The sequence below is a fragment of the Bos indicus x Bos taurus genome, chromosome 3 (assembly GCF_003369695.1).
Source record: "Bos indicus x Bos taurus breed Angus x Brahman F1 hybrid chromosome 3, Bos_hybrid_MaternalHap_v2.0, whole genome shotgun sequence".
In the NCBI taxonomy this organism is placed as follows: domain Eukaryota; kingdom Metazoa; phylum Chordata; class Mammalia; order Artiodactyla; family Bovidae; genus Bos; species Bos indicus x Bos taurus.
In genome coordinates, this window is record NC_040078.1 from 75,284,775 (window position 1) to 75,311,836 (window position 27,062).

Here is a 27,062-nt window from a genome sequence, read left to right on the forward strand (position 1 = left end):
CATTTTCTCCTATATCCTTTCAAAATGAAATATTCTGTTAATCTAGGGATATTAAAAAAAAGAAATGTAAGTAAAATTGCATGAATAAAACATAATCTTTACTTAAGATTCTTCTTATAACCAATGTAAACATAGTGGATTTTCTTTCATAAATTCTAAAAGATCACTTTTACCGAAGCCTGAAAAATACATATGAAACAAGCTTTCCTTTTCCTACTTCTGTAGATCAAAATTTGAAAAAAAAATCCACAAATGATTCATTTTCCTTTTTAAGTAAAAAAAAAAAACCTAACAACATTTATTGTAATTATTCTGTAAATAAGAACTTCATGAGCAAATAATTTCTTTTAAAAATTGATCTTTTAAATGGGTTGAGTGGATTTAACCCTTGGGTGGATTAAAGTGAGTTTGCTCTTTCAACGTTAGGTCCATGAATCAAAGCAAATTGGAAGTGGTCAAACAGGAGATGACAAGAGTGAACATCGACATTCTAGGAATCAGCGAACTAAGATGGACTGGAATGGGTGAATTTAACTCGGATTACCATTATATGTACTACTGTGGGTGAGAATCCCTTAGAAGAAATGGAGTAGCAATCATAGTCAACAAAAGAGTCCAAAATGCAGTACTTGGATGCAATTTCAAAAATGGCAGAATGATCTCTGTTCATTTCTAAGGCCAACTTTTCAATATCACAGTAATCCAAGTCTATGCCCTGACCAGTAATGCTGAAGAAGCTGAAGTTGAATGATTCTATGAAGACCTACAAGACCTTCTGCAATGAACACCCAAAAAAGATGTCCTTTTCATCGTAGGGGACTGGAATGCAAAAGTAGAAGTCAAGAGATACCTGGAATAACAGGCAAGTTTGGCCTTGGAGTACAAAATGAAGCAGGGCAAACGCTAACAGAGTTTTGCCAAAAGAATGCACTGGTCATAGCAAAAACCTTTTTGCAACAACACAAGAGAAGACTCTACACATAGACATCAGCAGATGGTCAACACCCAAATCAGATTGATTGTATTCTTTGCATCCAACAATGGAGAAGCTCTATAGTCAGCAAAAACAAGACCAGGAGTTGACTGTGGCTCAGATCATGAACTCCTTATTGCAAAATTCAGACCTAAATTGAAGAAAGTAGGGAAAACCACTAGACCATTCAGGTATGACCTAAGTCAAATCCCTTATGATTATACAGTGGAAGTGAGAAATAGATTCAAGACAGACACTGTCTACTCTATCAGGAACATTTCATGCAAAGATGGGCTCATTAAAGGACAGAAGTGGTAAGGACCTAACAGAAGCAGAAGATATTAAGAAGAGGTGGCAAGAATACACAGAAGTATACAAAAAAGATCTTCACGACCCAGATAATCACGATGGTATGATCACTCACCTAGAGCCAGACATCCTGGAAGGCGAAGTCAAGAGGGCATTAGGAAGCATCACTACAAACAAAGCTGGTGGAGGTGATGGAATTTCAGTAGACTATTTCAAATCCTAAAAGATGATGCTGTGAAAATGCCAGCAAATTTGGAAAACTCAACAGTGGCCACAGGACTGGAAAAGTTCAGTTTTCATTCCAATTCCAAAGAAAGGCAATGCCAAAGAAAGCTCAAACTACCACAGAATTGCACTTATCTCATATGCTAGCAAAGTAATGCTCAAAATTTTCCAAGCCAGGCTTCAATAGTATGTGAACTATTGACTTCCAGATGTTCAAGCTGGTTTTAGAAAAGGCAGAGGAACCAGAAATTAAATTGCCAACATCCATTGGATCATTGAAAAAGCAAGAGAGTTCCAGAAAAACATTTATTTCTGCTTTATTGACTTTATATGCCTAGAGCCTTTGACTGTGTGGATTACAATAAACTGTGGAAAATTCTGAAAGAGATGGGAATACCAGACCACCTGACCTGCCTCCTGAGAAATCTATATGCAGGTCAGGAAGCAACAGTTAGAACTGGACATGGAACAACAGACTGGATCCAAATTGGGAAAGGAGTACATCAAGGTTGTATATTGTCACCCTGCTTATTTAACTTATATACAGAGTACATCATGAGAAACGCTGGGCTGGATGAACCGCAAGCTAGAATCAAGATTGCTGGGAGAAATATCAATAACCTCAGATATGCAGATGACACCACCCTTATGGTAGAAAATGAAGAACTAAAGAGCCTCTTGATGAAAGTGAAAGAGGAGAGTGAAAAAGTTGGCTTAAAACTCAACATTCAGAAAACTAAGGTCATGGCATCTGGTCCCATCACTTCATGGCAATAGATGGGGAAACAGTGGAAGCAGAGACAAATTTTATTTTTCTGGGATCCAAAGTAACTGCAGATGGTGATTGCAGCCGTGAAATTAAAAGACGCTTACTCCTTGGAAGGAAAGTTATGACCAACCTAGACAGCATATAAAAAGCAGAGACATTACTTTGCCAACAAAGGTCTGTTTAGTCAAGGTTATGGTTTTTCCAGTAGTCATGTGTGGATGTGAGAGTTGGACCATAAAGAAAGCTGAGCACTGAAGAATTGATGCTTTTGAAGTGCGGTGTTGGAGAAGACTCTTGAGAGTCCCTTGGACTGCAAGGAGATCCAACCAGTCCATCCTAAAGGAAATCAGTCCTGAATATTCATTGGAAGGACTGACGCTGAAGCTCCCATACTTTGGCCACCTGATGCAAAGAACTGACTCATTGGAAAAGACTCTGATGCTGGGAAAGATTGAAGATAAAAGGAGAAGGGGACAACAGAGTATGAGACGGTTGGATGGCATCACGGACTCAATTGACATGAGTTTGAGTAAACTCCAGGAGTTGGTGATGGACAGGGAGGCCTGGCATGCTGCAGTCCATGGGGTCACAAATAGTCTAACATGATTGAGCGACTGAACTGAACTGAATGTTTGGTTAAGAAGTCTTGTGCCTTTCAATTCACCAAGATAAGATATTGCTCCTAAAAGTCAATGTTATTTTCATGATAAATATAAACAGGAAGAGTTATGTTTTTGAAATTTCACTTATTAATAAAATATTATAGTATGGAAGATAAGATTTGTGCTTGGAGTTAGCTCCCAAATGATTTATGTGGCACACCCATGTGCCAGTATTGGTTAGAGTTAGAATAAAATTAATCCCTTCTATCCATAATCATATAAGTATAGGAGAAATTTTTATGTTTACCTTCATCACCACGAGGTTGCTGGGGAAACATGTAGTTAGTCAATACTCTTTGCTTTGTTTCTGGATGGGCTTCAGTTTGTAAAGGGATAAGGGCTTTGGACTGGAAGCAAAGGAGATAAATTAGATTAATAATATTAGAAATATAAAGAACATTTCTTTTATATAAGATAAAGGTCAGCAGTCTGGCCTCACTGTGTTGAATGAACAATTAAAAGAAAAATAAGGAAAAAAATAACAAAAAAATAAAATATAAGATAAAATAAGACTACTGTAGAGGAATATTTTGAAATTATAAGGGTTTTATAGTGAGATTTTCTTTTTCTTTATTATATTATTTTTCAGAACCTATTCATCTTTACTGAACAATACCTTTTTTTTTACCTTGAAGATACCAAAATGTGTCAAACTGTTTCAACTAATTAAACTTTTGGTATAGTTCTAAATGTTCATTAACTGTTGCCTTAGAAAGGCAAATGGAACTTGCTATTAAGTTCATACTATACAAGATCATCTATGAATTCAATTAAGTTAAAACATAAGCATTTAAAGAGATTTTTGTAACCAAAGACAGAGTCTACATATACATAAGCAACTGTCTTTGTATCTGATATATCACAAAGAATTTACCTATGGATAATACTCAATTCTCTATATTAATTTTATTTCAGAAATACAATTTTTGAAGGTTTTTAAAACTTTGATTTTAAATATAATATATAAACATTGAGAATAATCATATTGTTTAATAGTTTACACTTATTTCATGACATTTATTAAGAGTGAAGTACAATGGCAATTTAGGATGCCAACTTGTCTCATGAAACTGAGTTAGAAACCCATTAAATCACTGTTCTAAATAAAAGTTAAATGATGCAGCCATTGTTCTGTTCATTCTTCCACAAGAATATAAATCCTGATATTATGGGATTTTTTTTACAGTGTAAGACTGTAGAAAAGACTGGTCCATTAGCATAGTTTGTATTGATTTCAGAAATGATTATAATGATATATTGATGATTTGAAAAATCTACAGTTCATTGATGACTTGAATTTGAATGACAATATAATTTTTTACTTAGTAGGAGGGAAGAAAGTGCTGTAATGACTGTAGGAATATAAACATTATTCTCACAATTACATAACATTTTGCAGAGGTTTAATTTTTTTACAAAAATTGCCCAATACTTATGTCTGAACAATTCATTTACTGGTAATGTCACTTTTATGCTCAGAAAATAATCATAACAAACTAAATCCAAGATGATTTGTTTTCATTTGGTAATTTAAATTTTGGGGCAGGATATTTAAAAATTTTAAGATTACAAGAAAAAAGCCAAAAAAACCCAAAGTATGTCAAAATGGTCTATCACTAGTTTTTGTGGTGGCAAATCAGATGCCTTGGACTATTTTTATTTTCCAGTTAATATAATTATTCATTAACACTCAATTACTGATTCAATTATAATCTAATTTCATAAGTGTAAGTATTAACATCATAGCAATTTCACAGAAAATATTGATAAGAGCAACAAAAGGTATCACAATATTTTTGAATACATTTCTTAGAATTAAGTTGATATTAATTAAAGCATGGGAAAAAAGGAACATGACAGATAGTAACTCCCTCTTATGGGGATTGCAGTAATGTTTCTTATTCTTTACCTTCAGAGGTATAATTAAAGTACATCCTCTAAGGAGATGTATGTATCACCTAGAAAAATGATCATTTTGTGTATTTCTGAGAAAGAAGTAGATACTAAATTGAAGTATTTTAAAGGGATGAGAATTATAGTACTGTTTGTCCATAGCAATGGAATACTTATTTGATTGCTACCCTTATAAAAATCTCTCCTCCAGGGGATAAAGAATCTATATTTTGTAGTAATTGTGAAAGGTATCTATTGAGAATAAATTAGTAATTCAACATTTCAATTATAGTTCATTTTAATAAACAAAATAAATCAGGTAATAAAAAAATGTTACCTGATTGTCAGAAAGCCACAAAGCTGCAAGCTCCTTCAGTTTGGTAAATGAGAATGGTAAATTCTTCAATCTGCAAAAACAAGAAATTTCTAATAGCATGGGTGAAGATGGATAAAGATCATTTAATGAAGAGGTATTTAGAATACTGTAACTTATTTATTTCATTCTTCTCTTTACTTCTTTCTCCACTGAGTAGCCTGAGGAATCATTTAAAAGTGAAAACCTTGAGTCTACAACTCTTCAAATGATAGGATAAAACCCCAAATTGTTACCATGCCTCGTCAGACCCTCTAAGGTCTGGTCCCCTCAAACCTCTGGTCCCCTCAAACCTCTGCACGGCTTCTTTGCTACTCTTTTCCTGACAGCCCTGTTAGTGCCACTGGCCTTCAATCAGCCTACTCCCAGGAATAGACAAGCTCCTTTCTCTGCCTGGAATACTCTTTCTTCCATACTTCACTTAACTAAAATACCACAGATTCTCTAGTCAGCTGAAATGCCAGTTTCTGAAAGAAGTTTTTCTTGACTCCTCACTTAAATTTCTTTCCCCAATCTAGTCTCAAAGCACTTTTACTTCATGGACATATCTCAGTTTGAAATTACAATATTTATTTTTGTAGTGTTTTTTTTTAGGGTTACTGTTTAATATCTCTTTAAAACTGTAGACTCTATGAGGGTAAGACCCATTTCCATCTTATTACTAAATGAATTTACAGCTCTGAATTTTATATTGATTCTTGAAAGTGTGTCCTTTTGTTTTTCTACCCTGTATACATCATTTAATAGATATTTAATAGATATTCAAAGAGGCAATCTTTAAAAATAGCATTTTACGGTATGTGAAATTGTATTCAATCAAAATTATCCATTAAGCTTTGGCTTCAGCCTGTGGAGGGTCAAATCACCAATTGCCTACTTCAACATAAATAAGATATACCTGAATTGTGGATGATCAATATATTGTTATTACATGAATTACCATCATAGCTAGTCAGCACAGTGAATAATGCAAACAAGGCACACCAGTGAATTTATTGTTAGTTTCTGCATGTTCACTTTTGAATACAGACAAACATTTTAGATAGGACTTGGAATGAAAATTTCTGTTAAATCTTTAATATGTTGGAATTCTATCAACCAAATGATGAATAAATATATTTTGATAACAGAGATGGAAAATGTCACAATAATGAATAAGGATTTTGGAAGCAGTTAATTGTATCTCCAAAGGCACTATTAAATAACAAATACGAAAAGATATTGACAAGCCTATAAACATATAACAGAGTGTGCATTGGCTAGGAAATTTTAGGAAGGATATAATGACCTTGCTGAGCTAATAGGTACTTGTAAAACATAAGAATATAAAGAATAAGAGATCAAATTATATTATAATTATTTTTTAATATAATATTATACTAGCATTTATAACATTAAACCAAACTGTTCATAAAAGCTATTTCTAATTTTGGTTATTTAGTTTAAGTTGGAAATTATAAAGTAAGATGCTATGAGAAGTTTTTACATCATGTGGAGATGAATTGAAAGTAAAATATCAATTCTGCCACATTAAAATTACACGAGGGGATAACTCTCCAGAATCATTTACAATATCCATGATAAATCACCAGGCAAATCATAAAAGTAGAATATGGAAAGAAACTGTCAGAGAAGATGTTACCCGTATTTTTTTTTCACCACCATCACTTTCACCACCATTGAAAGTGAGGCTTTATTTAGTATTGTAACTGTCCAGTAAATTGACCACAGGAGCAATCCTACAGTTGATAGTATAAATGAATCATTGTTTCTTAACTGTAATGACAAACTTCTAAAATTTATTGTATTGAGAATATAAAATTGGAGTCATCATGACTTTTAAATAACATGACTTTTAAAATAACTTTTAAATAATCATGACTTTTAGATATTTTAAATATTAAATAATATTTAATCTTTTATTCAAGCAGTTTATTCTCTGATAGTGATATTCAACTTTTACCTCAGCTTTGACTGAATATTGATTTTAATCTCAGGTTAAGATTCATTTATTGCACGACATTGTAAAGCAACTATACTCTCCAAAATTAAAAAAAATTCAGTGATTAATTCATCAATTTAAAATATTCGTTTGGTTCTATATTATGCTCCAATCACTGTATTAGCAGATAGATTAGCTTATATTTCTGACTTGATGAAGTACTTACATTCCTAGTATTATGAGATTCTCAATGTCTTATTAATATCTTTTGTAATAGCTTTTAGCAATGTACTGTCCTATGGTAAGCACTCACATAGGCTATATTTGTTGGATAAATAATCGCATTAGTAGTCCTAACTATGGGTCACTTAAATATTTTATAAGCATATTTTCCATATTGTGTGAATTATTCATGTATAAAATTTGAGTGGACCAAGAATTCAGGAAAAACTTCCAGCTCATCATGAAAACTCTTCCTCCAGTTTGACAGTAATGGAACTTGGTTCCACTGGGGACTGTAACTGAACCCACTGGAACCCATCTTCCTATGATATCTCTATGACCGTATTTATAATATTGTTCACAAGAATATAATTAGAAAATTCTGAAAAATGTCTTACTGAAAGTTGAACACAATATTTAATGCATCTCCTTCACTGTCCTGTCAAAGAGTCAAAACAAGAAATGGGTTGATTTGAAATGAATTACTCTTGTTGCAGCAAGTTATGAAGCTTCTTGGTCACCTTGATTTTAAAAATAAAATTCCAAAGCTTTTAAAAAATGTTTAATTCTTTACATGAAAATATTATTGAGTTTCTGCTGCTAAGTCGCTTCAGTCGTGTCTGACTCTGTGCAACCCCATAGATGGCAGCCCACCAGGCTCCTCTGTTCCTGTGATTCTCCAGGCAAGAATACTGGAGTGGGTTGCCATTTCCTTCTCCAATGCATGCATGCATGCTAAAAAGTTGCTTCAGTCGTGTCTGACTCTGTGCGACCTCATGGACAGCAGCCCACCAGGCTCCTCTGTCCACGGGATTCTCTAGGCAATAATACTGGAGTGGGTTGCAATTTCCTTTTCCAATTATTGAGCTACTAAGTGCATTATTATTTTTTTTTCCCCTCAGACAGACTAACAAATAACAACTCCCACACTTACTGAAACTTTAGAATCTAAACATTCTCCATGATTCTATAAAAGCTAATCTTTGATAGTTTTGTTGCAGTCTCAGCTTCTCATATTATCATTTGTCTGACTGAAACTTAATGAAAACACAGAGTTCAAGTAGTCTGTTCTATTCCATCACCACTTTATCTTTTTAGTAGTTATTTTTAGTCAATATTGATTTTTGTAGTTTCCTATTTGAGAACATTTGTGGTAGAGATAAAGATGAATTGCATTTTCACCTTTTCTTTCTGCCTGTTCATCAATTTAACACTTTAGTCACAAGAAGAGAACCTATTCTTTCTTTTCCATTCTGAACATGGCTAAATAACCATTTGGTTGTCCTTACTATAATGCACAAAACATGACTTTTTAGTATTAGGTTCTTGGCATTATTCTTACCAGTGTTTTGGTGGTGTGGACAGTATACAAATAGCTCAGTTAATTTACTGGAGACATAAATGTATATATGAAAACACATATGTGCATACATACATACCTATGCACATATTTTTATTATCAAATTTTATAGATTTTTATTATAATTATTTTCTGTGTCTTCATAATATTATGCTTTCTGCATATGGGAGGGTTTTGGCATATAATTTTTGAAATATCAGTTTAAAAATAATTTAGCTTCTGCTATTTTCTAATTGAATATTTTCATATTTATATAAATATTTGCATCCCATATATTTCATAAGACATAGGAAAATTTTCCAAAATTATTAATAAAAAGGAATAATTTGATTTTAGAAAACAATGAGATTGTGAAATGTTTCAAAAATACCTGTTGTCACTCAGATTTAAGACTCTTAGTTTCTGCATCTGTCCAATCTCTTCAGGAAGAAATTCCAGCTTATTGGAGCGTAGAGACATGACTGTTACATTCTTACAGCTTCCAATCTATAGGTAACAAAAAAAGTAAAGGATCACAGTGTAAACTATTCTATATTAATATTTATAATTTATAAAGTGATCTGATTGATTTATAGATTTCCTTATCACTTCTAAGAATCAATATGTGCATTGTTTAATTTTTTATTGTATCTTTAAAATATGTTTAAAATATATTATATAATATATTCCTTTAGATATTAAGGCAATGTATATCTCATATTCTTATACATGTTACAAAGGAATCATTTTCCTTTAAATTTTATGATTAGAATATTTATCAGCTTCATTGTTTTCATAAATCCCTTTTTTGTCTATCTAAATAAGCACTAATAATATTGTTTATAAAAGATCATATATACTCAAACATGAAGTCTTATTGACATTTCCTTTGCAAAATTAGTTTAACTTCACATTACAATGGTACTTTTGTTTTTATTTATAACTTTTGTCTCTAAGACAATGATATATGGATTACTGCTCCTGATTATGAAAGCATTTAATAGAAAATGTTAAATTTAAAATATACTTCACAGTTTTTTCTTGACATGAATAAATGAAAGTCCCGTTTGGAGATGAATGCTAATGAACCCTTTTGGTGTATCCTGAAGTTAAAATAATATTATGCAACAAGATACTTTAAAAAACTTATTTACATTAAAACTTTCACTTAGAAATGGAAACATAATTATCTCCAAATTTATTTAAAAACTGTTCATAAAAGCAAAATATATAAATTGTTTGCATGAATTTATTTTGTTACAATTTTTGGCAAGCAATGTTTAAGTCAAATGCATTTCCTTGGTCAAATATAAGAACTTATCCCTTGTTATTTTAAAAAGAACGATTAACAAATATATAACTCCTATATGCATTCACAGCTCAACTCATGAAGCTATGCTGCTAATGCACCTGTTAAAATTTATATCCAAAACAGAGTCATTAAAAATTAATGAATAGAAACAAATTTATTCCTCACTTCTCTGGGCAATTCTGGAAGGAAGTTCTCATCGACTGCTAATGTTCGAAGACTGTGAAGGTAGCCAATAGTAGAAGGTAGAGACTCCAGTTCATTACAGCTACAGTCAAATTCTTCTAATAAAGATAAACTGAAAAGTTAAGTACATTAGTTAGACATTCTAAAAGGTCAGATGGCAAAAAAATTTTGAAAAGCCCACATATTAAAATTCACCAACAAAAGTTATTTATGTAGTGACTGCTTAATATTATGTAAGTTAATTTATCAGTTCCACCAAATGGTTCAATATCTCTTAATAAGTGGTTCAATTTGGTAAAATAAATCTAGTTCATTTTTCTCCTTTCTTAATTCACTTGTTGTTTAATTGAGCCTGAGAATGACAAAAAGTTTTGTCTGCTTTTATACAACTTACATGTCTCTTATAGTCAGATGCTCATAATGTATATCCTTAGAATGAATGCATGTAAGTACATGGGCAGGTAAAAGGTATAGATGGCAGGTACAAGAAAGAGAAGAGAAGGGGGCAAAATCTTAACAACAAAACCACTGATTAGATGCAAAGTATTTTACTAAGCATTTTAGAGATAGAAGTAACTATTTTCTTTAAAGAAACTCTATCAGATATCTATTGTTTTAAACCTCTCTTACATATAAGGAAATAGAGGCATAAAGAGGCTAAGCAACTAGCCCGAGGCCGCACAAAAGTAGGAAAGCTAGTACCTAAATGCAGACAGCGTGACTCCACTGTATCTTCTTGCCTCTCCGCCTGTGCCTTTCTGTAGCAGATGCTACAGACAGGGCATATTTCAGCCTGCAGATGTGTATCAGTTACTTTACAAAGTATTTTAAAAAGTGGTAAACTCTATATAATGACCCAGACTTCTGGTGTCTTTTGAAAAATAAGGATGATCTGCCAGTACTGGACCTTTATTCTCCCATGACAAGTAAAGAAAGCAGTGTAATGGCAGCTGCCTTCAAATGAGCACAGTTCTCCAATTTGCCAAGATCCCCACCACTCCAAACTTAGCCTACTTTACCCACAATCTACACAAAGGAATCCCATGAATACACATTTAAGCTATCAAAAGGGAACAAGACATTTCATTGCTTGGTTTGAGACAGTTGGGAAAGAAAGGGGGCCTGGCACAGAGTAAGCACTAGCTATATTTAAGTTTCCTTTGATGGTAATATTATTACACTGTTCCTACCATTCATATCATTGCTTTGCTGTAACAGGAAGGAACCCTCAAGGGTAATGATCTCACCACTGTAAAGGGAAGAATGAATTAGAAGTAGTTGGAATAAGGTTGTCGAATCCTCTTCCTTTTTCTTTATCTTGGAACTAGTTGGCTTGAAGGTACTTTATTCCCATCATTTAGTTAACAAGTGGACACAGAAATTAAGCATTTGAGTTTTAAGTTAGAATGGATTTGTGTCCCAGCTCTGTCGCTTATTAGATGTATGATCTTGGATATCAAAAAATAAAACAAGGATCAGAGCTCAAAAATCAAAGCTGATTTTATTTATTGCCAGGCAAGGGAACATTTCCTGCTTACACGCAGAAGAAATTCACTTAGTAGCACACTGGGAGGTGAGGTAGGGGGGAGGTCAGTGCCAAAAGGGGGTGGCAACAGGGCGTCATGATGATCATGCTCATTAAAAATGAAAAATTTGCATTATGAAGAGGGTAGAATAAGTTCACAAGTCTGTGTACAATTGGGTAAATCAAGTCCTATTATTCATGGGAAGGGAAGAATCTAATTGTCAAGTCTAGCCTGACCCTGATCAGGGTAACTCATGATTCATAGTTCTTAACAGCTTCAACTGGTTAGAACCCAGAAGTGGGGAAGCACAGCATTCAGCTGTGAATAATAGCTTTGGTGTGCATGCTCAGTCCTGTCCAATGCATGCTCAGTCATGTCCAACTCTGTGTGACCTCATAGACTGTAGCCGCCAGGCTCCTCTATCCATGGGGTTCTCCAGGCAAGAATACTGGAATGGATTGCCATTTCCTCCTTCAAGGGATCTTCCCAACCTGATACAGGGATCAAACACGGTCCTCCTGTGTCTCCTGCATTGGCAGTTGGTTTATTTACCACTGAGCCAACTGGTAAATGAATAATAACTCTAGAGTTAAGTTCAGTTCAGTTGCTCAGTCTTGTCCAACTGTTTGAGACCCCATGACGGTAGCCGGCCAGGCTTCCCTGTCTGTCACCAAATCTTGGAGCTTGCTCAAACTCATGTCAATCGAGTCAGTGATGCCATCCAACCATCTCATCCTCTTTTGTCCCCTTCTCCTCCTTCCTTCAATCTTTTGAGTCTTTTCTAATGAGTCAGCTCTTTGCATCAGGTGGCCAAAGTATAGGAGCTTCAGCTTCAGCATCAGTCCTACCAATGAATAGGACTGATTTCCTTTAGGATGGACTCGTTTATCTCCTTGCAATCCAAGGGACTCTCAAGAGTCTTCTCCAACACCACAGTGCAAAAGCATCAATTCTTCGGCACTCAACTTTCTTCATAATCCAAATCTCACATCCATACATGACTACTGGAAAAGCCATGGCTTTGACTAGACAGACCTTTGGCGGCAAGGTAATGTCTCTGCTTTCTAATATGCTGTCTAGGTTGGTCATAACTTTTCTTCCAAGGAGCATGTGTTTTTTAATTTTATGGCTGGAGGCACCATCTGTAGTGATTTTGGAGCCCCCAAAATAAAGTCTCTCAATGTTTCCATTGTTTCCCCACCTATTTGCCATGAAGTGATGGGATGAGCAGATGCCATGATCTTAGTTTTCTGAATGTTGAGCTTTAAGCCAACTTTTCCACTCTCCTTTTTCACTTTCATCAAGAGGCTCTTTAGTTCTTCTTTGCTTTCTGCCATAAGGGTGGTGTCATCTGCATATCTGAGGTTAGTGATATCTCTCCCAGCATTTGGTAATTCAGCTTGTGCTTCATCCAGCCTGGAATTTCACATGATGTATTCTGCATACTAGTTAAATAAGCAAGGTGACAATATAGAGCCTTCCTACTGCTACTGCTGCTAAGTCACTTCAGTCGTGTCCTAATCTGTGCGACCCCATAGATGGCAGCCCACCAGGCTCCCCCGTCCCTGAGATTCTCCAGGCAAGAACACTGGAGTGGGTTGCCATTTCCTTCTCCAATGCATGAAAGTAAAAAGTGAAAGTGAAGTCACTCAGTCGTGTCCGACTCTTAGCGACCCCATGGACTTCAGCCTACCAGGCTCCTCCACCCATGGGATTTTCCAGGCAAGAGTACTGGAGTGGGGTGCCATTGTCTTCTCCAATAGAGCCTTGGGGTACTCTTTTTCCAATTTGGAATCACATGTTGTTCCATGTCCAGTTCTGACTGTTGCTTCTTGATATGCATATAGATTTCTCAGGAGGCAGATAAGGTGGTGGTTCATGTACTGTTGAAGCCAGCTTGGAGAATTTGAGTATTACTTTAAATTTTGTAGCATTACTTAAATTGAAGAAAGTAGGGAAAACCACTAGACCATTCAGGTATGACCTAAATCAAATCCCTTATGATTATACAGTGAAAGTGACAAATAGATTCAAGGGATTAGATCTGATAAACAGAGTGCCTGAAGAACAATGGACAGAGGTGTGTGTGACATTGTACAGGAGGCAGTGATCAAGACCATCCTCAAGAAAAAAAAATGCATAAAGGAAAAATGGTTGTCTGAGGAGGCCTTACAAATAGCTGAGAAAAGAAGAGAAGTGAAAGGCAAAGGAGAAAAGGGAAGATATACCCATCTGAGTACAGAGTTCCAGAGAGTAGCAAGGAGAGGTAAGAAAGCCTTCCTCAGTGATCAATGCAAAGAAATAGAGGAAAACAATAGACTGGGAAAGATTAGAGATCTCTTGGATAAAATCAGAAATACCAAGGGTACATTTCATGCAAAGATGGGCACAATAAAGGACAACAATGGTATGGACCTAACAGAAGTAGAAGATATTAAGAAGAGGTGTCAAGAATACACAGAAGAACTATACAGAAAGGATCTTCATGACCCAGATAACCATTATGGTGTGATCACTCACCTAGAGCCCAGAATCTTGGAATGTGAAGTCAAGTGGGCCTTAGGAAGTGTCACTATGAACAAAGCTAGTGGAGGTGATGGAATTCCAGTTGAGCTATTTCAAATCCTAAAAGATGATGCTGCGAAAGTGCTGCACTCAACATGCCAGCAAATTTGGAAAACTCAGCAGTGGCCACAGGACTAGAAAAGTTGTTTTCATTCCAATCCCAAAGAAAGGAAATGCCAAAGAATGTTCAAGCTACTGCACAATTGCACTCATCTCACACACCAGCAACGTAATGTTCAGGATTTGTTAAATGCTCAGGATTTGTTAAATAGCATTAGTCTTCCAATAACATGGCTCAAATTCCAATTACCTTGGGATATTAGTTGTGAAAGTGTTAGTCACTCAGTTGTGTGTGACTATTTGCAACTCCATGGAGTTTAGTTCATGGACTGTAGCCCATGAACTATAGCCTTCCAGGCATGGAATTTTCCAGGCAAGAATACTAGAGTGGGTAGCCATTCCCTTATCCAGGAGATCTTTCTGAACCAGGGATTAAACTTGGTTCTTCTGCATTGCAGGCAGATTCTTTACTGTCTGAGACACTAGGGAAGGTCTATATTAACTGTGAATAACTACATGAAGTTTGCTGCTAACTCTTCAGCCCACAGATCACAATGTAAATAACAGACGCACATCATGATCAGTGATGAGTCTCATTACTCTTTTCAGTCTGTCATTGATCAGCCTCTGTGCATCTGCTCTTCAGTTCACATATGGACAGTAAATCCTGTAGTTGTGTTGCCTTCTTGTCAATCAGCTGTGAAGAGATACTATTGGCACCAAAATTTAACATTTAAAGCACTACTCCTGTTGGGTAATGCTCTTGGTCATCCTAAGTTTCTTGGGGATTTAAATGAAAATACGAAAATTTGCTTTCTATCACCAAGAACAACTTCATTAATTCAACTGGTAGACCAAGTAGCTATTTCAATTTTGAAAGCCTATTATTTTACACACATTTTGGAATAAGTTTGATGCTACAACTAGAGATCGGACAGTTTCTTTGGCTGAATTTTAGAAGAAATATGACATAAAACATTCAATTGAAAATATGCATGCATCATGGGAGGAAGTAATAGCAAGTAATATGGATGCAGTATAGCAGAAACTTTCAGCACAATGTGCAAATAACACTTCGGATTTGAACTGAACATATGTGGGATTATAGAAGAAACAGCTGACTATGGGAATGCTTGCCACTATTCAAGAGCCTTTAGATCTGCTGCCAGAGGAGCTTAGTGAAGGAAAACTTGTTGACATCAAGGAGGAAAGTCATTGTAATGAAAAGGATGATGTCCCAGAGGAAGTGACTCTGGCAATAAACTTTACATTAAAGAAACTCTTAGAGATATTTCATGGTGTTGAAAGCATGAAGGATAGAAGTTTGGAAGCTGCTCCAAGCTTAAAAGAGGATGACATTTCACTGATGCATAGAAAGGGTGTCCACTCTGAATTATGACTCACATGATGAAAACAAGGCAAGTACTGTTCAAAGTAATTTTGATAGTTTTTTTTTTTCACAAAAAACCCACTTTAATTCTTAATGCTCCTAATGTTTACAATGATGATACATTAAATACATGTTGGTTTTATTATTTTTCCATTTTTCCAATATATTGATAACCAACAGTAACAGTATTTGATGTTTTGAAAGGGTTTAAAGATCCTTCATGAAAACGATCATAATTTTCCTTATTGATTAAAAAGATTATTTTGTACAGTTTCAGTGTGCATGGTTGTTTTCATAGTCCCCACGACAATGTAAAGTGAGCACTTCCTGAAATAAAAAGATAACATTTTTACTGGATCATGGGCTATGTTGAATTAATAATTTATACCCTGAAATTATTTTACACCTTTGTGTTACAAAGAAAACTTAGGTGCAAAACACACATCCTTCAATTATCTCTGAAATTCAAAGGATTCAAACTCAAAATATGACATTCCAACTGACTTTACTGATGGCTGTCCTGCTATAAATCACCTAAAGTATTTTATTACAGGATCCTGAGTACAGTTGTACCATATTACTCACATGATCACTGGTGTCCAAAGGATAGACAAAAATAAGTGAAATAAGTCTGACAGAGAAAGACAAAGATTGTATGATTGCACTTGTATGTGAAATTTAAAAATAAGCATAAAAGTGAAAAAATAACCAAGCTCATAGACACAGTGAGCAAATTGGTGTTTACCAGAGGTGGGGTTAGGCAAGTATGAAAAATGGGTGAAAGTGATCAAAAGGAACCAACTTTGAGTTATAAAATAAATAAGTCAGGACGAGCTAATATAGCACTGTGCTGTTGTTTAGTTGCTAAGTCATGTCTCTTTTGTGCCCCCATGGACTGTAACCTGCTAGGCTCCTCTGTCCATGGGATTCTCCAGGCAAGAATACTGGAGTGGGTTCCCATCTTCTCCTCTGAGGGATCTTCCGGACCCAGGGATTGAACCTGCGTCTCCTATGGCTCCTGCATTGCAGGCAGATTCTTTACTGTTGAGCCACCAGGGATTTGTAACTATATATGGTGACAGATGTTAACTAGACTTATTGTAGTAACCATTTTGCAGTATATACAAATTTCACATCATCCTGTAGCACACCAAAACTGCATTGTTTGTGCATAAAAAGACAAAAACCTATCTTTTTAAAGAAGTTTTTTCTATTGTCTATAAGTGCACATTGAAAGTAAAATCAAGCTACAAAGAAGTGTAGAATACTTTAAAAAAGTGCTTTCCAGGGAATTCCCTGGTGGTCCAGTGCTTAGGACTCCATGTTTTCACTTCAAGGGTATGGGTTCAACCCCTGATTGGGGAGCCAAGATCCCACAAACAGCATGACCGAAAAACCCAAACAAAATACAAAGCAGTACTTCCCAATCTTTTGCGTGCATATGGATCCCCAGGCGAACTTGTTAAAATGCAGATTCAGATGTAATGATTTGGAATGGGGCCTAGATTCTGTGTTTGTAACAAGCTCCTGGATAATATAGAAGTTGCTGGTCCTGGGACCACACATTTTTAAAGTCCTTTGCTAATATTTCAAGGATAACATGAAACACACACACACAAAATATGTCAATGACAGCTAAAATTCATGTATACATATTACAATAGTTGTGTTGGTAAAATTTTGCCTTCGACCACATGTCAGTCCTAGTGACACTATTGGAGGCAGTAATGCTTGATGTTAAACACAATACTGACTTAGTGTTCTAAAACTGTTCTCTAAATCTAAAACTACATTGTTCTCTAGTTCAGTTTCCATGAATTAGTGTTGGATGAGAAGATATTGCCCTTCTCAGGGTATCATTTGAGGTTATTATTAACCCTCAGTTACTGAGCTAATGAGGAAGCGGAATTATGACTGTATTACATAGCTAATGTATAATTTCACTTTAACTTCATGTATGACCATTAGAAACCATCAGATGCCATTAAATCTTCTATTATGTAGGTGGTAATAAACATAAAAGTAAATGACTTTGGGCTTCACTTTCTTAGTTCACTTTTAAAACAATAGAAGTAACGTTGGGGATGTGAAAAATGTTGAGACAGGCTTGCATAGTCGTTTAATACTTGAGTGCACTTCATCTACTTATTAATCCCTGTGTTCTCATCTATAAAATTGGTTTATAATGCCTGCTGTATGGAGTATCAGGGACGATTCAAGGTATGCTACCTTGCTATAGCACAGGGATGCCAAGGTGGTGCTAGTGGTAAAGAACTTGCCTGCCAATGCAGGAGACATAAGAGACTTGGTTCAATCCCTGGGTTGGAAAGATACCCTGGAGGAGGGCACGACAACCCACTCTAGTATTCTTGCCTGTTGAATCCCATAGACAGAGGAGCCTGGCAGGCTACAGTCCATAGAGTTGCAAATAGTCGGACAAGACTGAAGTGACTCAGCATGCATGCACCTTGCTACCATACTGATTTTGGACTTCTCAGCTTTCAGAATTTAGAGTAATAAATGTCTGCTGTTTTAGCCACTCATGTATGGTTATTATGTTATGGCAGTCTGAGCAGAATAATGCATTATTCCATTATTATATTATTATTATATATAATATATATATATATAATGACAATGTATTATTATATTTTGTACATAAGTATTAACATTTTCTTTTTAAGAACTGGATGTTTCACTAATGTTATATTACGAATCCTCACACAGATAAACATAAGCAAGGATCAGTAAAGAAATGTCTTTTTGCTTATTATTGTTGATGACTATTATGATTTGCTGAAGGCTATCTAACATTAAGTCTGACAATAACCTCTAAGATGTATTATTACTTCGCTTTTACAGATGAGAAAACTGCAGCCCTGAGATGTGATTTGACATGCCCAAGTTCAATTAGTTAATGAATGGAGAAGCCAGTCTAGTTCCAAGATTTGCAAATATTTCCCCATGAAGGGATTAAACATATCCAAGACATGTTATCAACCATTAAGGAGTGCATATTCTAGTTGGGAAGGCATATTATATTGGAAAATTATATTTGATATTATAATATCAAATTATAAATTTGATATTATAATTGAAAAGTTAAATGATGATACAAAAGATAAATAAGAGACCAACATAAGAAATGGGAAAATATTACATTAGTGTTCTCTAACTTTTGTAAAGAGTTCCTTAAACTTATTTGTCCATGAAGCTTATTTTTATGTCATACCTATTAAAATCTCAAGTAATGACTATTTGGAGGAATTAAGTTTAGAAAATACTGGTTCATTTAGTAGGTATACTGAGCTTTGAATTTAGAGGAAGCTGCAGTGGTCTGGGTGGGCAGAAGGAGAAGAATTAAGTAGCAAAACAAGTAAACATATTTTTTGAATCCAAATACCCCCAATTTGATTTGTCAGTAACTCTTTACCTTATTAGATTTTATTTTTAAGAAGCATTTATTTAACATGTGAGTACTTCCCATTTAATTCTCACAACATTCTCATGAGGTAGGCATTATTATGATTTCCATTTTACTGAGGAGGAATCTAAGGCTATAAACCCAATAATACATTGAAAAGCCAGATTTTGGACCCAAAAGGTCTGGCTCCAGAGCCAAAACAGCCAACCATTATGCAAGCTTGTTTAAGGGAGCTTTGTTTTAAACCAGCATCACAATGGATAGCTGTTTAAGAAGCTGAATCTACATATTGGTTCTTAAACTTTAGCATGCATCAGAAACCCTGGAACATCTTGTTAACACACAGATTGCTGGTCTGATGATCAGAGTTTCTGATTCAATAGATCTGAGATTGAGAATTTGCACTCCTAACAAGTTCCCTGGGTTTCCCTGGTGGCTCAGCTGGTAAAGAATCTGCCCGCAATGCAGTAGACCTGGGTTTGATCCCTGGGGTGGGAAGATCCCCTGGAGAAGGGAAAGGCTACCCACTCCAGTATTCTGGGCTGGAGAATTGCATGGACTACAGTCCATGGTGTCACAAAGAGTTGGACACGACTGAGCGTGTCCAACCTATTATACAAGTTAGAGAACACGAATGTGATATTTTTCCATTTCTTATGTTAGTTTCTTATTTATCTTTTGTATCATCATTTAACTTTTCAATTATAATATCAAATTTATAATTTGATATTAAATTAACTTGATGTTATATTACAATTATAAAATTATAATTAATTTGATATTATATTATATATAATATAATATCAAATTAATTTGATATTATATTATAATTTGATACAATATAAAATATTATAAAATTATATAATTTTATACAATTATAAAATTTGATATTATATAATTTAATATATAATATTATATTATAATTTGATACAATATAAATATTATAAAATTATATAATTTTATATAATTATAGTTATAATTAATTTGACACTATATATTATATTATATATATCAAATTAATGTTATATTATAATTTGATATCAAATTAATTTGATATTATAATATCAAAACCTATCTGAATGCAGAGTTCCAAAGAATAGCAAGAAGAGATAAGAAAGCCTTCCTCAGTGATCAATGCAAAGAAATAGAGGAAAACCACAGAATGGGAAAGACTAGAGATCTCTTCAAGAAAATTAGAGATACCAAGGGAACGTTTCATGCAAAGATGGGCTCAATAAAGGACAGAAATGGTATGGACCTAACAGAAGCATACATTTGAATCAGTTCTAATGAGGTGGATGAAACTGGAGCCTATTATACAGAGTGAAGTAAGCCAGAAGGAAAAACATAAATACAGTATACTAACGCATATATATGGAATTTAGAAAGATGGTAACAATAACCCAGTGTACGAGACAGCAAAAGAGACACTGATGTATAGAACAGTCTTATGGACTCTGTGGGAGAGGGAGAGGGTGGGAAGATTTGGGAGAATGACATTGAAACGTGTAAAATATCATGTAAGAAACGAGTTGCCAGTCCAGGTTCGATACACTTTTTTTTAAAGTTAAAAAAATTAGACAAAAAAAAAAAAAAAGAAGAGGTGGCAAGAATACACAGAAGAACTGTACAAAAAAGATCTTCATGACCCAGATAATCACGATAGTGTGATCACTCACCTAGAGCCAGACATCCTGGAATGCGAAGTCAAGTGGGCCTTTGAAAGCATCACTACGAACAAAGCTAGTGGAGGTGATGGAATTCCAGTTGAGCTATTTCAAATCCTGAAAGATGATGCTGTGAAAGTGCTGCACTCAATATGCCAGCAAATTTGGAAAACTTGGCAGTGGCCACAGGACTGGAAAGGGCAGTTTTCATTCCAATCCCAAAGAAAGGCAATGCCAAAGAATGCTCAATTGCACTCATCTCACATGCTAGTAAAGTAATGCTCAAAATTCTCCAAGCCAGGCTTCAGCAATACGTGAACCGTGAACTTCCTGATGTTCAAGCTGGTTTTAGAAAAGGCAGAGGAACCAGAGATCAAATTGCCAACATCTGCTGGATCATGGAAAAAGCAAGAGAGTTCCAGAAAGGCATCTATTTCTGCTTTATTGACTATGCCAAAGCCTTTGACTGTGTGGATCACAATAAACTGTGGAAAATTCTGAAAGAGATGGGAATACCAGACCACCTGATCTGCCTCCTGAGAAATTTGTATGCAGGTCAGGAAGCAACAGTTAGAACTGGACATGGAAAAACAGACCGGTTCCAAATAGGAAAAGGAGTACGTCAAGGCTGTATATTGTCACCCTGCTTATTTAACTTCTATGCAGAGTACATCATGAGAAATGCCAGACCGGAAGAAGCCCAAGCTGGAATCAAGATTGCCAGAAAATATCAATAACCTCAGATATGCAGATGACATCACCCTTATGGCAAAAAGTGAAGAGGAACTAAAAAGCCTCTTGATGAAAGTGAAAGTGGAGAGTGAAAAAGTCGGCTTAAAGCTCAACATTCAGAAAACAAAGATCATGGCATCTGGTCCCATCACTTCATGGGAAAGAGATGGGGAAACAGTGGAAACAGTGTCAGACTTTATTTTTCTGGGCTCCAAAATCACTGCAGATGGTGAGTGCAGCCATGAAATTAAAAGACGCTTACTCCTTGGAAGGAAAGTTATGACCAACCTAGATAGCATATTGAAAAGCAGAGACATTACTTTGCCAACAAAGAGGTCCATCTAGTCAAGGCTATGGTTTTTCCAGTGGTCATGTATGGATGTGAGAGTTGGACTGTGAAGAAAGCTGAGTGCCGAAGAATTGATGCTTTTGAACTGTGGTGTTGGAGAAGACTCCTGAGAGTCCCTTGGACTGCAAGGAGATCCAACCAGTCCATTCTGAAGGAGATCAGCCCTGGGATTTCTTTGGAAGGAATGATGCTAAAGCTGAAACTCCAGTACTTTGGCCACCTCATGCGAAGAGTTGACTAATTGGAAAAGATTCTGATGCTGGGAGGGATTAGGGGCAGGAGGAGAAGGGGACGACAGAGGATGAGATGGCTGGATGGCATCACTGACTCGATGGACTTGAGTCTCAGTGAACTCCGGGAGTTGGTGATGGACAGGGAGGTCTGGTGTGCTGCGATTTACGGGGTGGCAAAGAATCGAACACAACTGAACTGAACAAGTTCCCCGTTGGAGTTGATGATGTTGGTCAGGGGACCACATATTGAGAATCAGCAGTCTACACCAGACTATGGAAAGAATTGAATACTAATGTGAAGGAATTTGGGTTTTATCAAATGAAGTGTGTGTGTGTGTGTATGTGTGTGTATATGCTCTCTAAGTTTAACTCTCTAAGTTTTTAACTGGAATAACTTTACATCTTAAGAAGTACACTGGGGATTCAATAAAAGGAAATCTCCTGTTTACTCTATTGCCCAGCCCCCAAGTTCTCCTCCCAAAGTCACGTACATTTCTAGCTCTTTGTGTATCTTTCTATGATTAGAGAATAGAGGTAAGCACAGTTTTTAGCATCCAGGTACATAGAATGCTTATTTTTTTGTCATTATAGCAGTCTAGTAAGTGGACTACTGGAATTTACCATCTAGGGTATTAATGTTATATAAACTAAACATCTAGATCAAAGAATTAGAATTTTAGACATAGGTGGAAACTACAAATGAGGATACTAAGCCACTGAGAATTTAAACACTTGTCCAAGTTCACATAGTTAAGTGGCATAGCGAGGGATCACACCCATGCTGCTGGACTCTAAACCCAGTGCTCCTTGCATTATTCCTCAGCAGTCAGAGGCCCATAGGAAAGAAGTGATTTATCCAGCTTTGCATAGTTATCAAATTTTCTGATTCCAGTCTTTCTCTTTGACCATATGCTATGATGGAATGACTTTTTAAAATATCCATTCAAATTTTTGAGCTTTCATTTTTTTTCTCCAAAACTACGAAGCTAACAGAGAGAAGGCTTAGTATAGTTTCTCTTCCTGTGGAAGATCCTTTGCCCTTAGAGCACTGGAGCTCTTAAATGACCAAATATTGCAAAATATGTGACTCAACTATCTCATATATTAAGAAGCATCATAGGTCAATTAAAGTTTAGCTTTGAGATCTGATAACTTCTCTCAGCCTTTGTTTCTGCATCTGTTAATCGGGAGAAAATGATACACGTTGAATAGTGTTGATGGGGTCTTTAAATAAGAATACATGTAAAGCACCAAACATGGTAGCTGGCACAATGTGAACACAAGCAAAAAGTTGTTTATTACTATTTTCATTGCACACTCAGTTCTTAGAATGGCTGGAACTTCTAGGCACAACTTAAGATTTGACAACAAAAATAACCAATTTTACAAGTCATTTGGCACAAAAGTCATGGAATCTATTTCAGCTGTGAAAGACAGCTGAATTCTTTCAGCAATTTTTACAGTTGGACTATTAAAAACTACCAAAGATAAGTTTAATCTATGAAACATGCTATATGCAGAATGAGAATATTTTTGCTCACTGCAGCTGATCTTAACATTTTGGTGAGCAGAGTTCTAGATAGAATGTCTCATAATAAAATAAGACTCTGAAACCCTGAAATTGAAACTCTAACCCTTTGGCCACCTGATGCAAAGGGGTGATGGCCACCTGAGGCTGACTCATTGGAAAAGACCCTGATGCTGGGAAAGATTGAAGGCAGGAGGAGAAGGGGATGACAGAAGATGAGATGATTGGATGGCCTCACTGCCTCAATGGACATGAGTTTGAGCAAACTCCTGGAGATAGTGAAGGACAGGGAAGACTGGTGTGATGCAGTCCATAGGTTGCAGAATCAGGCACAACTGGGCGACTGAACAACAACAATAACTATTCCACCACTTACAAAATACTTTCTGCATGTGACCTGGGGTGACATTAAATAGTATTCTAATCAAATTTATCTCTAGCCTTGAGCTAAACCTCTGATCCATCAGTTCTGAATTCCCTAAGAAAAGCAAAGCCACTGTATCATTATGATTTTTACTTCATGAAGATTGTTTATCAAGGTGTACTATAAAAGTTTAGATTTGGCTTATGTTTTGCACAAGTGCTCCATTGAAGTGAGAATGTAAGTGAGAAAATGGCTGTCATAATTTTACCAACCAAAAAATGTAGAACTGAAATCTTCGAAATTTTTCATTTTAGGACCATTTTACACTCTTAACAATCATTGGTAACCCTAAAGTACTTTTGTTTATATGGTTTATATCTATTGGTATCTATCATATTATAAATTTAAAAGAGCACTTAAAAACAATTATTATTCAGTCTTAAATAACAATAATAAATCCATGACATGTTAATGTAGGTGACATATTTTTATAAAAGTATCTATATTTCCAAAACAGAAACATTTAGTGAGAAGAGTGACATTGCTTTATTTTTTCAAATCTCTCCAATGTTTAAATTAATACAAGGTAACTGGATTCTCATATCTGCTTTTGTATTCAATATGCTGTTGTATATTATTCTGATTAAGTTATATATATATATACATTCCAATCTCACATAGATATGTATTTGGAAAAGGGAGGGAGGAGTATTTTCACAGTCTTTTTGAATAATTGTGACTATTCTTTGATACTATACGAAAACTCAACAAGTGGTGGTTTTTTAGGGGATACAGTAATTGCAATATGGAATCTAAAATACATCAGTGAACTTTTCTTACTCTTCATACCAATACATTAACATCAACTAATCCTTTTGCACTTTGAATGAGTCTGTTTCTCATGTGTGAGTTTGTAGCTCATGCATTGGTCATGGAAAATGTTGCTTTACAGAATTAAACAGATTTTCCAAATGTTGATGCATTTCACAGACAACTCAATAAATCACATTCATGATCACACCAGCGATATCAGAAAGCCTTTAAATGTGTGGGAGCCGTCAAACTTACAGTGGCAGATACAAATTTTTCAAAATTCCAACTTTTGCTTGATAGCTCAAATTTCACTGTTGGCAACAAATACTGTCAGTTGTTGTCCTTGAAGTAACAAAGCTCACTCTGTTCATTTTTGAGAAAATGTCTACCAAATACCCAAGTCTGACTACCACAGTTTGTCAGGCAGTCTTCCTTTTTTAAAAATAGGCTTTAACTTTATAGCCGTTTTAGGTTCACAGCAAAACTGAGCAGAAGGTAGAGATTTCTCATAGGTTTCCTACTGCTTTTTTTATTCTCCTTTTTATTGCAATAAAATATAGTATAGTCCATTTCCCTAACATTTCCATTCATGGCTTTATATGAATATCAAAACATCAAATTGTAGACTTTAAATATATGCAGTTTATTGTACATCAATCATGTCTAATAAAACTGTTTTTTTTAAAAAAAACTTTCTCCCCACCCCAAGTATACCCAAATCTGTTAAAATGTGGATTTATATAATTCTTTACGTGAAATGTGGGACGAGATTCCTATAAAATGGCCTTACATAATTTTAGAATAAGATAGCTTATGGATTTCTCACTTTTGTTGTAAACAAAATAATTCCAAAGTATACATACATTTTTTCAAGAACTGTAAATCAAACATTAATAACATAAAATTAGAAATAAATCACTTTCAGATAAATGGAATATATTTTTTTCTTAAAAGGCAACAATGATCTTTTACCTTGAAGCTTTTTATGCAAGCTAAAACATGTTTATTTCCTTAAGTCTAAAAATATGTTAATGGAGACGGAAATGGCAACCCACTTCAGTATTCTTGCCTGGAGAATCCCAGGGACAGAGGAGCCTGGTGGGCTTCCGTCTACGGGGTCTCGCAGAGTCGGACACAACTGGACCGATGCGACTTAGCAGCAGCATAGAACTGGGGGGCTGAGAATGGATGGCTAGGGAGGTGACAGCTTAAAGATATGGGGTTTCTTTTTGAGATGAAAATGTTCCAAATGGTGATGGTTGCATATATCTGTGAATATGTCTAAAAACCATTGAATCATATACTTTAAATGGGTGCATTGTATGATGTCAATTATATCTCAATAAAACCTTTTTTAAGTTTAAAAAAAAATAAAAAAAACATTGCTGCTGCTGCTGCTGTCGCTTCAGTCGTGTCCGACTCTGTGCGACCCTATAGATGGCAGCCAACCAGGTTCCCCCGTCCCTGGGATTCTTCAGGCAAGAACACTGGAGTGGGTTGCTATTTCCTTCTCCAATGCAGGAAAGTGAAAAGTGAAAGTGAAAACTGAAAGTGAAGTCACTCAGTCGTGTCTGACTCTTAGCGACCCCATGGACTGCAGCCCACCAGGGTCCTCCATCCATGGGATTTTCCAGGCAAGAGTACTAGAGTGGGGTGCCACTGCCTTCTCCAAAAAATACATTAAGTTTCTATAAATATCAAATTTTACTAACAACGTAATGGTAACATATACATAATGCAGATCTTATAAAAATTGATTTGATTTTGTAAGACATTCAAGTGAAGTTAGAGCTGCTACTCAGTCAAAAGCATCCAAATTAGTAGTATCTGGAAAATTACAGGCAATGATATAATTGAAGGTCTGGGTAATCACTTTGCTTGTGAAAGGGCAATGGTCAAGAATTTCTTATCATATTATATAGTTGGGTGTTGATGTAATGTTCACATATAAAACTAAATTGATATACACAAATATATAAGTAAATAAAATGTGGTCTAAAACGAGTTTAAATACGAACAAAATTGTTGAGATCTCCAGTGGAAAATGTGTTAAAGTAGAAAACTCAATATATTCTTTTGTCTCTGGCTTTAGAGAAGCAGACTGGTATGAAACTTTGGCACTTACTTTCCGATTGTATTGGGTAGTATTGTAAGTTGATTGTCATCTACTTTTAGAGTAGTTAGTTTTTTCAACAACCCTAAAACAGAG

At 35.3% G+C, this 27,062-nt stretch overlaps 1 protein-coding gene across 14 annotated transcripts in view; it reads right to left on the bottom strand.

Annotated features, from left to right (window-relative positions):
- LRRC7 (leucine rich repeat containing 7) overlaps positions 1-27,062 on the bottom strand; it is a 622,091-nt gene that overhangs the window by 124,418 nt on the left and 470,611 nt on the right. For all 14 annotated transcript variants that reach the window (XR_003510334.1, XR_003510333.1, XM_027536916.1 and 11 more), the window contains 5 exons: positions 26,979-27,051; positions 10,185-10,314; positions 9,099-9,214; positions 5,169-5,238; positions 3,186-3,285 (listed from right to left, as the gene is read on the bottom strand). Coding sequence is in view for 12 of the 14 variants with exons in the window: in XM_027536916.1 (XP_027392717.1) it covers positions 3,186-3,285; positions 5,169-5,238; positions 9,099-9,214; positions 10,185-10,314; positions 26,979-27,051 (489 nt within the window). In the remaining 2 variants the exon portion in view is untranslated. The remainder of the gene's footprint in view (positions 1-3,185; positions 3,286-5,168; positions 5,239-9,098; positions 9,215-10,184; positions 10,315-26,978; positions 27,052-27,062) is intronic.